Source organism: Periplaneta americana, chromosome 6 (assembly GCF_040183065.1).
Source record: "Periplaneta americana isolate PAMFEO1 chromosome 6, P.americana_PAMFEO1_priV1, whole genome shotgun sequence".
In the NCBI taxonomy this organism is placed as follows: Eukaryota; Metazoa; Arthropoda; class Insecta; order Blattodea; family Blattidae; genus Periplaneta; species Periplaneta americana.
In genome coordinates this window covers 97,579,004-97,595,570 of record NC_091122.1, presented here as the reverse complement: position 1 = coordinate 97,595,570, position 16,567 = coordinate 97,579,004, and the positions used below count along the sequence as shown (strand labels likewise).

At 36.2% G+C, this 16,567-nt stretch overlaps 1 protein-coding gene across 1 annotated transcript in view; it reads right to left on the bottom strand.

Annotated features, from left to right (window-relative positions):
* Nucleotides 1–673: 673 nt before the first annotated feature.
* LOC138702256 (F-box only protein 39-like) overlaps nt 674–16,567 on the bottom strand; it is a 28,652-nt gene continuing 12,758 nt past the window's right edge. Inside the window, exons 6-9 of the mRNA XM_069829840.1 lie at nt 13,795–14,186; nt 9,194–9,352; nt 8,954–9,118; nt 674–3,829 (exon numbers count right to left, since the gene is read on the bottom strand). Of these exons, the coding sequence (XP_069685941.1) occupies nt 3,678–3,829; nt 8,954–9,118; nt 9,194–9,352; nt 13,795–14,186 (868 nt within the window). The 3' untranslated portion in view covers nt 674–3,677. The remainder of the gene's footprint in view (nt 3,830–8,953; nt 9,119–9,193; nt 9,353–13,794; nt 14,187–16,567) is intronic.

The following is a 16,567-nucleotide window of genomic DNA, read 5'->3' as shown; positions in this document are numbered from 1 at the left end:
GCAAGCAAGGCCAGGAGACATAAACACGTGATGTTTCGTCTAGTAGCGCATAGCTGGGCTAGATTTATCACAGGTTTTCATAAACACAGGAGTAAAATGACGCCCAGCGCTCGCTTATCTTTATCTCTTGGCCAGTCCGTGCTGTGTTGCGCCTTTCAAGTCTAGGCGTGTGAAAATAATTTATTTAATACCCCCGAAATTTATTGCCATGACACTAAGCAAACAATGCCGAATCCCTCTTAATAATGCAAGTTTTTTTCTCAATATTTTTTTACATTTTTACAAATGGGCAAAAAGGCTAAAACTAAGTAAAATCAGATTATCTGTCTCTCTGTATACAATAAAAATAAGGATTACTTCTTATCATAACCTACCAAATGTCAGCTTCAAAATGAGCTCTCGTTCAATGTTCTGCAGTAAATGGTTCCAGAGTTCTGAGCGCTGAAAGAGGCTTGTTTTTCTAAAATACGCTAAATTTGTCGCTCAACCATACGAAAACCGTCTGACTTTCGACAGTATATTTTTGCAAATGCACTCTCCTCAGCACCTTGTATAAATAGGGAAAAAATTAGAGTATAAAAAAATGCGAGGTTTTTTACTGATCGATTTCATATGGAATAGCCCATATGCAAAATAAAAATATATATGCATTTAAAAGGGAAAACCCTCGAAATATGCATTTATAATAATTTATTGGTCTGACTCAATATTTTGGGTTTGCCCTGTGACACAGAATAGCTCACAATAAAATTTAAAATGAAAAATTATATAAACATGTTTCAGACAAAAGTGATTAAGATATAAGAAAAAAAAATAGAACCTTGTATAATTTAAATTGAATGTACGCCATACAGATACTGACAAAATATCGCTACAGAAAATATTATTATTATTTAAAGTTGACTTCATTTGAACATAAAGACCATAAATGGCAAAGATCCACTTTTACTTTTTCAATATGCCAAATCAATAAAAACATGCAACTGCACGAACTTCCGCACTCTAGTGATGAAAATGACCTTTCAGAAATGCGAGACGTTACAGGGAGAGTTGCCATTATTATGAACAGGTTTTGTATTACTGGAACTAAGTCACTGTTGCAATGTTGCAGAGTTTCAAGAGCTTTTTTTTTTAGGGGATCTTGTGGACTCATTCTGAATTCTACCAGATTTCTTTCCAGGTATTTTATATTTCGTTTGTAAATTTCAGTTCTTTTTTTTGTCCCAAATTCAGGTTTAGTTTCTCGATATCAGTAGTTCGATATCAACTTCAGAATCACCTGTCATTTTAGATCAGCTTGTCTAGTACTTGAGAGCAGTTGGTTTCTGCATATGAAGACAAACCTGACATGTATGTTTACACAGGCATCACTGTGTATTAGATTTGTAAACATTAAAAGTAGTACTGTAACCCATTGAGAGTTGGGACAGAGAAGTGCAAGACATAAAGGGTAAAAACATAACTTGGCATTTTTCATTATGTAAGCCATTACCATTAACAAGCCACCACTACTCAAGCTTGCAATAAAGCATATTGAAATTTCGAAAGAGATTGTTGTTGCTGCTGTTATACCACGATTACTGTATTATTGATTTTTTTTTTTTTGCTAAACACAGTATTAAATTCAGTTGCAATTTTTATTGTGGGTGCTATTGTAGTGTATTTTTTTTTCTCACTGTTTACTTGATTTAAGATTTATATGTTATAGAACAAGTCGATAAATTTCTGTCTGAAATGGAGAGGTGGTGTAACAGAAGAAGGTACCGTAGGTCCTAGTTTTATTCAACTCATAGGCGCTTTTCATCAAAAAATGATAAGAATGTAATAAACCTCAAATTTTAAATTAGGGGTGTTTAGACCATGATACACTTTTTCATATGTGGTATCTAATTTTGGTTTTCCTTGAATATGTTGGCAGAGTTCGTCAGTACAGTTTGTAACTTACTTTCTACAGTCACAACACAATTCTCATTGCCATAGAAATATAGGGTGGTCCAAAAAGATGTTACCACGTATATGGGAGGTTTAGTTTTTGATATTATGTTTATATTTTGTGTGTTACTTGCTGTCATTGCAGGTTTGAATTTTATGTACATTTTCATTGCGTGAAAAATATTGTTGGGTTGCCATAGACATGCAGAAATAAATAGCGTTGTAGAATTTGAAGAGAATTTATATTTTTTTGTTATGGCATGATTGAGTCTAGAGGAGAGGAGGAAAGTACCAGCTTGGATGGAAGTGTACCAATCCATTAGTGTGGTGTGTAGGAAGTTTGAGGAATGGTTTGAGAAGGATCCTCCATCACATCTGACTGTCCATCGGATCTACGCAAGTGGGTACTTACCAGTTCTGTTGTGGATGACTGTGGAGGAAATAGTGATCGCAGAAGAACTATGTATGTTGAGGAGAACATTGTGCATATCCAAAAGGCCATGTTACAGAGTTCCAACAAGTCAACCAAACTTCTGTCCCTAGAGCTGGATATTTCACGTGCCATTACCCTATGAATCCTTCATTCCGATCTGGAAATGAAGCCGTACCACCTGCAAATGGTGCATGCCTTGCCTGAACATAAGAGATGTCATGTGAAAGCGTTGCAGATTTTGGTTGAAATAACACATTGTGATCCTGATGTTCTCTTCTTCTTTTCGGATGAAGCTACATTTCACATTTCTGGCAAGATGAACACACACAACTGTGTGATATGGTCAGCAGAACATTCACATGAACTCCGGGAAGAAGTACACGATTCACCAAAAGTGAACGTCTGGTGTGGTATCTCAAAACTAAGTATTGTGGGTCCATTCTTTTTTGATGCAGATATTGTTATCGGTGAAGGATACCTTGCCATACTGTGCACATTCATGGAAGACAACATCCCCCTTAACATCATGTAGTCAGGCTACTTCCAACAGGACAATGCACCAGCTCACTATGCTTTGGTAGTTCACCGGGACCTGGATGAGACATTTCTGGAATGCTGGATTGGAAGAGCTGGACCCTTTCTATGGCCGGTATAATCTCCTGACATCACGCTGTTTGACTTTTGGTAATGGGGGATGGTAAAGGAACGTGTTTATGCTGAGAAACCGAGAAACCTGCAAGACCTTCGTCAACGAATCACCAATATGATTCGGTCCATGCCTGTCACAATATGTCATAGAGTAATCGAGAGCACGATTCAATGGATGCATGTGTGCATCAAGAATGGTGGCGTCCAGGTTGAAGGTGTTCACTGATTGAACTGAGCCCAAACATAAAAACAAACAATGTATTTCACATAGCAAACATAATAACACAAACCTCCATATAAGTGGTAACATCTTTTTGGACCACTCTGTATAAATCATTACACATACTGTGTCTTATGTTACATATTATGGATTATCTCTTAATTTTGCATCTGACCTCTGTGATCATCAACTCATAGTCTGAGAGACAAATAATTATTTTGCGCAACCCATATTGTATAATGAAGTAAAGATCTGTTGTTGGATTACTTCCAGATTACATATCATTGTGCCATCACGCTGAGAATTAATTCTGACACCTTTTTTACTATAACTTATGAAAAATACACTTCCTCTCCTCATAACTTTATTGTGATTTTGTTTAAAGAGTAAGTAAGTAATATTCTTCCACACGTTTGTTTCGAATGCTGTACAGGCTACTACATGTCAGCTGAACACAATGATTGACGAAGGATCTTCAATCTTGAGGTCCACTTTCTGTTCTGCCAGTTGGCTCGTGTATTTGGAACGGATGTCCCTCACAATTGAACGGTTCACATTGTTCAGGTTTCTTGGCCTCACGTGAAGAGTGTGGAAATCTACAGTGTATTAAGCACATTAGACATTTTTATATTGTTGCTTTATCACTTAGGAACATACTTCTTAATGTATCCATTTAAAAAAAGTCCTTATTCTAAATTCATACACTGTAATGTGTACAATTAAACCTCAGAAATCTGTACTATCTGAGGTATTACATGACATCCAAAACAGAAAAGCGATCATTTTGAACTTAACAGGTTTTTTCCCTGGACCCTTCAATTTACCCTTACTTAAATGGTCCTGAGAAATTTTTAAAAGTGGAAGTGGTCTCCCAGAAACCTTTTATTTCAAGTTTTTTCTAATGGAAGATGGAAGAGTTGAAAAGTTAGTTTTCTGAAGAACATTTAACATTATTTTCCGTTGTCATAAATCACACATATTCTTTTTGGAAGCTATAGATGGGACGAAACCCGAATTTTCTCGAATTTGAGTCCTAAAAGGTTCTCCAGTCCCTCAAGTCTCTCTAATGATTCAAATAATAATAAAGAAGAAAAGGGGCAAATAACTTCTATTTAAAATTAAAAGTTTTTTAACTGAAGCAAAATTTGAAATCTGTGTTTAATGAAAAACAAATTTAAGAATACAGTTTTCGAAAATTATAGGCTATCCATAGATATCATACTGAAAACAGTTTGGTACTTAGGACCGCCTCAAGGTGGTATTGGTGATCGAGTTACCACAGAAATTGCAACAATAGCCATTTTTGGTTAGTCAGCACTTCAATTGCACGTCAATGGAGTTAAAACTAATAATTCCAAAGTTTTAACAATTTTTAGGTCAGAATTCGAAAGATTTGAATGATGAAAAAAGTGCGAAGATTCGAATTTTCGAATTTCGAGTCTTTTTGAGGATTCGAATACCTCATCCCTATTAGAAACATGCGTTCTTCTGTAAAATGTGCCCAGCAATATTGGTATCATTAGTATACAGAAGTCTACACAGCAGGAACGCAACCTTGTAACTAATTTGCTAAAAACAACATTTGTGACAAATTTTTGGGCGAATCCTTCCTCACCGCTGTCCCCTCTGGAGTGCTAACGAAAGAGAAGGCTATTTGTTAGGTAGTTTTGGAGAGAGAGAAGTGTGAATGACAGAGAAGGATAGTGTTATAATAATATGTGATAGAAAGGCAGTAATGGAGCCACGACTTCAGTTGGCGACTACCACGATTTTTTAAATCACACTTTCTCCTCTACTTCTTCACATTTGCCCATCTCCGCAGACTGTTTTAGAAGCCTTGCTGGTTCATTTATCACCATAGCCAATTATTAGAATTTCAGTTCTCTCTTTTTCTGTAAGATTTGCCTTGTAGATCGACTTTTGAGACATGAGAAGGAAAGAATCATTGCTATTCACCTGTTTTCCATTGGCTTCTGTCCATGATTATTTGGATTCAAGGCCATTTTTATTCTCAATAGTGAAAAACTGATATTGAGATGCACTTCTTTTTAATTATTCATTAGGCCCTTACAGTAAAAACATATAAGTAAATAAAACTATTATTGATTCTTTACATTTTAAGAACTGGAGAATACAAAAATGAAAAAATGAATATTATCTGTCACTTAAAAAATACCTTCTTCTACACATCTTGAACAAAATAAATTACTCTGTTTTACAAACATGTGCAAAATTTCTCGATTTACTTCAAGGATTTTTCAATTAAATTAAAAATTTAAAAAATAGAAATTGCGTTGCATACTTTTTAGTTCTACTTTTATATTATACAAGGTGGGTAATTCTGAATTTTTCCGGCACGTTTTAAAGATGTGTTGAAAGAAATATCAGTATCTGAAAGTTTTAAGATAAGTAACCAAAGGTCACTGGAGCCTTTCACTTTTATACATATACTGTATACAGAGTGATTCCAAACTTTTTCGACAAGGTTTAAATATGTGTTGAGGAAAGTATCTGAAAGTTTTAAGATAAGGAACCAAAAGTCACTGGAGCCTTGATTTGGATTGCTAGTCACATTTTTGTATAAAGAACATTCACATGCGATCCTGTGTCATTCCCACTAGCATTCATTTTCTGTTAAAATATCGTAGGTATCATACAAGGGGTGCTGTGGATTGAATTCGGCGTAGCTCAGTGGTCAGAGCGCTTGGTATGTAGAACCAAGGACCCGAGTTCAATCCCCGGCGCCTGAGCGAATTTTTCTCCTCAAATATTAATTGTAAATATTACAGATAGGCTATTATTCTGTAGGACAAATTAATAAAATCTTAATGATCTCATAGCTAGCAATGCATATTTCTGTACAGATTACTGTGCACTGAAGTGCGGAATCCCAGCCAAACAAGTCACTCAGTTGAGTGTGCCCCTTGTATAATGGCAGTTGACTTGGACATAAAATGTCAATGTATATGCCTAACTTGGAGTCAGGCCACAAACGGAAACACTGAAGGAGGAAAGTTCGATCCGGTGCTGTGGATTGAATTCGGTGTAGCTCAGTGGTCAGAGTGCTTGGTACGTAGAACCAAGGACCCGGGTTCGATCCCCGGCGCCGGAGCGAATTTTTCTCCTCAAATATATTAATTGTCAATATTACTGTGGTTAAGAACTTTCTAATTTTGTTTAAGGAAGAAGCTTGGTTCCACTTACATGCCTAAGTTAATATACGAAACAATCAATACTGGTGTTTCGAAAACTTAATCTGTTCCATGAGGAACCCATTCATGACCAAAAAACTGAAGTGTGATGCTCACTTAATGATGACAATAAAGGCCCCAATTTTTTTTTAAGAAACAATAGTGTAAATGTGTAAAACATTTTGCAATCCTTTTTTGTTGAATTAACTGTGAAATACCTTTAGTTTCGCGTTTTTCTAGCAGGACTCTGCGATGGCACATGCAGCCAATGTTTCCTTGCAGCCTTGCAGACAATTGATGAAGTATTCGATGATAAGAGTCATCACTAGCAACATATGGCCACTGGTCCCCCCCCCCCCATCTATCCCTCTGCAATTATTATTTCTGGTGAGCATTAAAAGATAAATTATACAGGACATATCCACATAATTTAGATGAACTAAAGAATAACGTCTTTCAAGAGATGAATTCGATTTCTCAAAAAGAACTATGAGAGGTGATTGCTAATTTTCTTACCAGATGCCAGAAATGTGTAGACAATTCCAACATCAAAAATAAATAGTAATTTTAAAATTCATTATACTGATATTTTTCGATAAGTCTGCTATAATACTTGATCATTTATTAAATATATGTTTCAGTCTAATGACTTGTGTAAGTTTTAGAAAACAAAAATTATAACATATGATAATTTGTTATTGTATTCTATATCATATGCGAAAGTTTTCGCCAATTGGAATCTTCAGACATATTTATATTTTTTAATTTAGTAGTCTGACCCAATATTTTGGGTTTGCCCTGCATTCTCTACATTCAGAACTTGATAATCCGTCATGCTTGATGATCCACGAGTTGGCTGCAGGTACTTCTTCAGACAATACAACTCCTTTTCCTTTCTGGGGGTATGCACACCAGGTTTTAAATTCACGGTACCGAAGATGTTGCCTTAATTGCTTCACGGATCCTGTAGCCTCATCTCTGCTCACTTGCAATTCCGACAAGCAACGGGTTCTTATAGTTTCGTAGTCTCGTACAGCATTAACATGCTGGTCATTTAGGTGTTCTAGCTTGGTATTGATGTTAAGTTGCTGCAGATAGGCTTCCCATGTAGCGCGCATCACTGATAATCCTTTGTATTTGGTACTTGTATATATCATGCTATTAGGAGTGTCACCTGGTAATTGTAATATTTCCTTTATATTGAATATTTGGTTACCGTACTATTGTAGAATTGAAATTATTATTAGAAATTTCTAATATTTAATACATTTCATTACAGAATTAAAACAAGTCACAACAACTTAGGTGCAATTGCGATTGAATGGATATTATTCATTACGTCGCACATTTATAACACACATTTAATTAGAATAAATTTGGTCGGTCTATTACAGAGATTTCATTGAGACAGTTTTCAGTTCTACAATATATACTATCTACAGTCACACAAAACCTTGAATATGAAAAACAACGATAGTACCGGTACGTCAAATACAACGACCTTTCAACACCATATCTATGTTCTCAAACTACAATGATTGTACACAACAAATATTTGACATATGATAATAATTAACATAGGCTACTATTCTATAGTTAATAAATTACAAATAGAGCTGTAACAAAACACATCACAATAACAATAATTAAAAACACAATTATAATTATAGTAAATTACATTCATAAGTGAATAAAAGTGAATTATATAATTGAATGTAGTAACAAAATACGCAACAAATATCAATATTACATAGTCTAACGTTTATGCAATACAAATCATAACCATTGTTTTAATATGTTCAATTTTTAATTATTGTTTGATTTGATTGTTAATTATTCACATGTATTTGTTAAACAGTATTATAATCAAATAGCTATTCAATATGTAAAAACATGTAGATATTGTAAATTATGCTTGAAGATTCCAATCAGTGAAAATGTTCGCATATTATGATATAGAATACAATAACAAATTATTCTATGTTATAATATTTGTTTCGTAAAACTTAGACAAGTCATTAGACGGAAATACATATTTAATAAATGATAAAGTAAAGTAGTAATTTATTAGACAGTCACTCTAGTGCTGCAAGTTTAACTGCCGGCAAGCTGGGAGCATATGCTCCATGGCCAATGAACTCCATGCCTTGCTCATGTTTCGTAGATAATCCGCCCATCCAGTAATAGATCATGAAAATTCTATAGAAATTAAAATGTATTTTTAAATTGTTTCATCTGAAACCTCGCCCTTTCTCACAAGAATTTACTGGACTGGAGTCTTATGTAGGTTGAGAAACATTGGTCTAGAGAAGAGTGATGTTGCATGCTGAGTAGAACATCACGAGACTGGTCCCCAATGCAGCTCTCTGCTGTCCTATCCAGTCGACTTCATTTCCCCCTTCTCTAGATTCACGAGTGACAATTTAGATCATTCGCACTTGAAGTGTGATGCATTCTGGAATACAATGCACAACCAAATGGTCCATGAAATTGATTGCTACGTAATCTTTGTTCGATATTTGAACTCACTCGTCTTGAGACTAAGTTGCAAATTGCATATCTCACGAACAGTGTTCATGTTTCGTAGTATTCCATCATACTGCAAGTTGGACAGGTGACTGCTCCGAGTGAGAAGTTGCAACAGCAAGTCGTCAAGCATTTCTCTGTTATTCTTCAGGTGCAGATGGACGTCCTCTGAAACAGAAACAATGAGGAGCACACTTCACAAGTTTTTAATGAGCAACAAACACACAAATTGTGGATACCTACCTAGTGTGTTGGTATAATAATTCAACAGGCGTTGCACTGTGCGGCGGAAGTTGCGACTGCGGCTCTGATCCCACACAGACCCACTGTACAAGTAGAAGTTGTTGAGTGGGATGCTAGATAGCAAAAAATGACACAGGTCCTCGTAGTGCGTGATGTTCACTGCAAAATCACAGGAGCAAAATTTCATACTGGTATCTACCATTAAACATTTGCTGCAGGTGTGGGCGAGGTTCCAGTCACATGTTGACAGAGTCTGTGCATTAAATTTCTACACACGACTTTAACTCGCTCTCCTACAAAAGGGGTGTGAAAATGTTTTTAAAGTAATGATCTGTATGTTATCTTTGTTCCTAAAAAATTTACGATTTCTTCAGTATAATCAGGGGCAGGTTTTTTGTGGAAATCTTTTAATTTTTCGATAAAAATTAATAAAATATCGTACTTATTGTTTAAAGTGTGACAATAATTTCGTGATTTTTTTTCATCATATCATACACTCATTACTTACTTGTGGTTTTTAAGGAACCTGGAGGTTCATTGCCGCCCTCATATAAACCCGCCATCTGTCCCTATCCTGAGCAAGATTAATCCAGTCTCTATCATCATATTCCACCTCCCTCTAATCCAGCTCCCATCTACGTCTTTGCCTCCACAAAAGTCTTTTTCCCTCCGGCTTCCTAACTAACACTCTATATGCATTTCTGGATTCGCCCATACATTCTACATGTCCTGCCCATCTCAAACGTCTGGATTTAATGTTCCTAATTATGTCAGGTGAAGAACACAATGCATACAATTCTGCATTGTGTAACTTTCTCCATTCTCCTGTAATTTCATCCCTCTAAGCTCCAAATATTTTCCTAAGAAACTTATTCTCAAATATCCTTAATCTTTGTTCCTCTCTCAAAGTGAGAGTCCAAGATTCACAACCATACAATATAATTGTTTTATAAATTCTAATTTTTAGATTTTTGACAGCAGACTAGATGACTAGTGAATGAGAAAGGCATCCGACAGAATCTGGCCTATAAGGACTCTGCTGTACATTTCACCGAGACACATTTTAATTAATCAAACTAGTTTCTTCGGAATACCAACTTAATAATAATAATAATAATAATAATAATAATAATAATAATAATAATAATAATAATAATACTCTTTGTAAATCAGAATTATTGTCACTTAGTTTTATACAGAAACTCAGTCATCATTGATCCTGTAGGACATTAAAGAGAATAATAGAATTCTCAAATACCGGTAATTTGTTTCCCCATTCTTTTGCAGTTAACATCTGCAAAACTACTATATTTCTTTAAAATCACTTTTTTTTAAATGCCCTTTTTCGATTTTATCGCAGAAACAGCCAAAATTCGAGACAAATTTACTGTCATAAATCAGTTACATGAATGATAAAATCTGCATATACTTCTTGGTGCAATTCGTCACATTTCGCATTTGTCATCAAGAACAAAAAGCCCAGCCACAAATATTCTTAATGTATTGGTCACTTTTACTTTGTAATTTTACAGAGCTAAAAAACTCGGTTGAAAACTCTGCATTGTTTATGCATACGAACACAAGAACTAAAATTCGAGCATCTAAACCAAGTGAACCTTCTTTTTTTTTTTTGTAGGTCACTATATTTACATTACATTGCTCTTTGATTCGTAGAAACGTCCGATCCTTTCCAAAATCACTCAGCCACACATGCGCCTGCAGTAAGATATTTTAATTTTGAGTCAACTATGAATACAATATCATGTAGTACCTACTTCTTCGTAGAAGAAACTGCATACATAATCGCTGCTAGTCATAAGGTCTGTGTTTTGATTGAAAACATACAAAGATCGCACAACGTCAGGCAAACATGTAAGGTTAGTTGCAAAATGATAAGACCAACTGATGCAATTCGTTATTTATAGAGAAAAACTGAAATAAAATATATTTTAACAGAAGTATACATCAAATTATATAACCTTCATCATATGATAGTTACAAACAAATGGATTCCTTTCAGACGCTAATGAATACAAAAAACAGTCCTGTTGCTAAATGATAAGACCACGTGTCATTAATATCCTATAAATGCACCTTTTTTTCAGAACTATCTGAAACACACGATCTGTCATGCTCTCTCCAAACTTCTGTAACACAGAGAGTTAAAGTTCATTCCATGCAGATATAATAGAGATCTTTAATTCCTGCACACTGGCATATTGTTTTTCATCGTTATATCCTTCATATATTCTCCGTAGAGTTTAGCTCTGGGGAATTGGCGGGCCATTCCATGACACTAACAACTTTGTAGTAAAACCAATCTCTTGTGGATCCGGCAGTGTGGATGGTTGCATTGTCCTGCTGGAATATCCAATTCCCTGTCCCAATCTTTTCTGCAACAGGTAAAAGGTGCTCTTCAAGCAATGTTTGATAGTTTATGGCTTCCATATGACATGCAGGGAACACAAGAATCCCGAATCCACCCCAGATCATCAGAGACTTTCCTCTTTGAAAACACTTCCTCGTCTTTTCTGCTGTCGTGCCAGTAGTATCCCAGCCATCAGGACCGTCCAAGTTGAATTTCTTTTCATCGCTGGATATTACATGCTTCCATTCTTCCTTCCAGGTGACGTGTTTCTTAGCCCAGTCAACACATTTCTGTTTATGGTGGACCATCAGACGGGGTTGCATCTTCCTTTTCTTGTACTTTAGCATGTTTGTTTGTCTGACTAGCCTGGACAACGTCGATTTGTGAACATTGACAGTGGGATCACGAGCAAGTTGTTCCAGCGATTATCCACCAGCACTGAGCACTTTTATCACATGCCTCTTCTGTCGAGGAGTAAGTTTTTGAGGCCTTCCAAGCGACTTTTTCGTTCCATAATTATTTCCTAGCTTCAGGAAATTATTTAGAGCCTATCACACATGGTGACCTGCAAGTCTTCTTGCTCTTTTCTTTTTTAGTACATTATTTTACGACGCTTTATCAACATCTTAGGTTATTTAGCATCTGAATGAGATGAAGGTGATAATGCCGGTGAAATGAGTCCGGGGTCCAGCACTGATAGTTACCCAGCATTTGCTCATTTTGGGTTGAGGGAAAACCTCAACCAGGTAACATGCCCCGAACGGGAATCGAACCTGGGCCACCTGGTTTTGCGGCTAGACGCGCTAACCATTACTCCACAGGTGTGGACTTCTTGCTATTTCCCGAGACGAACATCCTTCTTCTTTGTAGGCTTTAACCCGACCTTGATCGAAGCTGGACAACCCTGCCTTCCGACCTATGCTACTTATTAACTTACTTATTCGTGCACTTCACAAACACAACAGACAGAAGACTGTTCACTCCATAGCTGTAGCAAAGTATATGGGTATGAAGGTCACGAAGTATTCAGTCTAGTCTTATCATTTTGCAAAGGACTATTTTCTATCTTCCGACTTGCATACAATGGATGCGTTTGTTTCTAACTAGCCCTACGATACAGGCAGTGGCGACTCGTGATATTTTTTTGTATGTAGAGTATGAGATTGACGACTGATGACCAAGACAGAAACTAATAATAATAATAATAATAATAATAATAATAATAATAATAGAGCATGTAAAATCAATACAATTAGACCTATATTAGTCTTTGACCCGCCATTCTGGAACTGGCAATTTATTTGTTGTGAAGTTCGATTTTTCTCCCCTTTTTAGTTGCGAAGATGGCTCCTAAGCCATTGTACTGCTCGATATTTACCGATGCTCCGTCGTACGTTTGCGCAATTAATTTTTTGCTATACCGATAGTTAAATTCTTCTAAATGACCAAATATAACTTCAGATATTCTTTCGGCTGTCCTATCATCTGAAAGTCCTGTTAATTCTTGTATTTATTATAGCTTATCTTATTTATTTTTATGTAATTTTATTTTTTATTCATTTTATTTTTTATATTATATCATTTTAAATTATTATCTCGTTTATTCTGTTCTTTTAAAATGACCAATGAACTGCATTTTAAAAGGCTATAAGGATACTTGAAAATTCTTATCGTAGTCTCTGATAGGGTCTCCACCAACCAGAAAGAAGGGTCGTAATATTAGGATCCATGGTCACATCCTCAAACGCGATTAAAGTCAAGCCATACCCCTCCCTCCGCACCTTACCTATCCGCTAACTTCACTGCTAGAAAAAATCGTTTGCTGTAAGATATTTGGATGGTTCCTCGGAAATTACTGTATTTCTGAGCTGTGCAGTGGCGACAACTCACGACATAAAGTGGAAGCTTGAAGGAAATTATTACGTCGGGACGCATTGAAAATCAAAATTTGTAATTAAAATGTTTTATAACCTCAGAGGCACGAAATTAAACTGTAGGATCATCCTCGTATCCTTCATGGAGGAATTGCCACAGTATACAGGTCATATAATTTGATGTAGCCTACTTGCGTCAATATGACGAGTTTCGTCAGTTGGTCTTATCATTTTTCAACGTACCTTATATCTGCGGAATCCATTACGCTCATCCTCCACTATTAGATGTCGTTAAAAGTTTAACTTAATTGACCCAATGTCCACAACCATGTTTTAATGCTGCATGTCGTACTACTTACCGATACTAAATGCCACGCGCAGATTTGGACAGCTAGTGACCAGATGACTCCACGCTCCATCAGAGAGGGCATGCTGGTGGTTGTCAGTATCTCGGATCGCCACCTGCAGCTGTGTGAGGGAGTTTCCTGTTGACACAGACAGTGCTGTGAGTACGGCATCGGACAGAGCCGAGTAGTCCAATCGCAAGATGGAGAGCGCTGTGAGGTGGCCCAGGAGCGCGAGGTACCGAGGGCTAGTGTGAGGGACCTGCCACTCTCTGAACGCCCCGCGAAGATCCAGGCTCTTGAGCACACTGCCACAGGACCGGGAAACTGCCGTGAGGAGTCTCATTGCCTCTCCAAGACTGAGGGAAGCATTTTGTATGTTGAGGACGCGCAGTTTCCTCTGAGAGCTGTAAATCAAACAGTTGTTCTTTTGTTTTAGTGTACGAGATTTGGTGAGTGTTCGATTGAAGAACCGTCTAAAACAAGGACAAATGGATGCTATCAAGGTTCATATGAAGCAGGAATACGTAATAGAGTTTTTAATTGACAGCATATTGCGCCCATTAGGCCTAACACTCATCGGTGTATGAAAAATTATATACGGTTTTGACAATGAACATGTGTTTTGTAAGGACATTGGGTTAAGCCAGTAATTAGTTTACACGCCACGACAAAATCGGATCGCACTTACTCCGAGGTAGAGTTATCACATCTCCCGATTTCCCGGATGTTCCCTATTTCATATACGGTACATTTTCTTCAGTCTCCTGGATCATTATTTAAGAATATATTTCCCTTATTTCATAAAGAATTTTAAAATGTTTTTCATTGCATTTTTTCTCCTAAAATTTCTATGACATTTGAAACTACTGATTCGTTTGCATTCAATATTTACGGTTTATTATTTTTCCTCTTGTGTTGGTAAATTACCGTGGCGTAAATTTCGTCTTCTAAAAAGAGTTCCATCGGCCACACAGTTTCATCTTGTCTTACATGACATCTTCCCATGTCTTAAGGAGCAGCCTACATGTGCAATGTTTATTAGCCTGCTTTCAGTGTTAATTTATTCCATCCTGGACAGTGAAAGTGGCGCGAAATTCAGTATCCAAAGCCCACACAGAAGACCGTTTTCATTAAATGTATTAATAACAAATGGACAAATGTAAGAAACAGAAGTTATGCTAAACTCATTAAAGCTGAATTACAAATCGTTACGAATTTCAATCTATCTTGTAAAGATTTCTTCAGATATGATAAAGATGATGTTGAACTGCTGAATGAATCCAAATCAAATTGTAAATATACATAATGCTTTGAATGTTACTCTACATAATATTTTTCAGTGCAATTATCTTCGTATATGTAAAATTATTTAAACATTAACATTATCTTCTATCCCACAATCAATTCCAAAATCTCCCTTATTTTCAGTTTGAAAACCTGACAACTTTACTCCGACGTGACTAAAAACGATAGGCCTAATCACTGTGGATGTTGGTAGGGAAGACCAGGTAACTTGATACCCTAAGGGTGAAACCTAACCATTTTTCCCCCATTACTACAAATGCTAGTGGATTATAGGTAGTGCTTCATTTAACAACGCTTTCCACTGCTGGGGTTATTTGACGTGGGCGAGAAATACTGGAGTCCTATATCAGGGACAAAGTGAATTATTTTGTGCGAGATCGTGCGTATTTGCTTGGTTTCCGCACAAAACCGCGGAAAGTCTAAAATTCCACATTCAGTATTCCCAACCTAACACATATAACAATTTCCTTCTTCTTACCGCTTAAGTGACATATTGATTTTACTACTTTAGGCTTTTAACATATTATTTTTAGAGACGTTCAATATAGTAATAATTATAAATTGGAAACTTACCACTGCAATTTCACCTAAATTGTACTGTTAATTATTGTTTTTAAATATTTGCACAAATTAAGTAAACTCTACAACTCCACTAAAGTTACTGCATTCGTGATGCAAGTAACATTAAGAAAGCCGTGAAAAAATCAACAAGATTCCAGACTCATCATAGACTGGGGGAAAAAAAAAACAGACGTATATCACGGCCTGCTGGAGTATAGTAAACACAGAAAACATTTTAAAGCAACAATGTTGAAGATAGATATTTTTGTTTTGCAAATTTGCCGTCATTGAACAGAAACCAAGATGGAGATTCCATTGCAACTAATTAGAAATTCCTCTTTCAGGTATGTAATAAACGATCTTCTCACAAAATAATGTACGATACACGAGCGGTATGTTTTCTTTCAATTCTCGGAAATTAAAAAAGCTCAACTACGTTTCGCTTTTTCAAACTTTTCCTCGAACATGAAAACTTCAACATACCGCTCTTGTAACGCATATTACTATTGCGTTTCGTAAATCTAGTGCACGGAACTCACAGTTTTACTTCCTTCTGGGAAGCTACGCTAACGGTCTTATCACTCTTTAAAATCCATCATTCTGGGACATCATAGTAAATGCAGCTAGCTATGTTGAGTCATTGAAAAAGATAGATTTTCAAATTGCATGTTCTTCGGTATGCCAATGTAAGGTACAGCTCCCGCGAAAGATCTGAAAGCTTCGCAACCGTTAAGATTTAAACTGCAGTTATCAGTTTCTGGACAGACATTAAGTCCATTTGCAAAACATTTCTCTCTGTCAGTAGTTCGCTCGCTCACTAACATGTGCTTGTATAGAATCATTTTTGGATTATATTACAGAAGTTTTAAACATATATTCAGTGGTAGATATTTATAAATGTGTATAAAGTTATTTTACG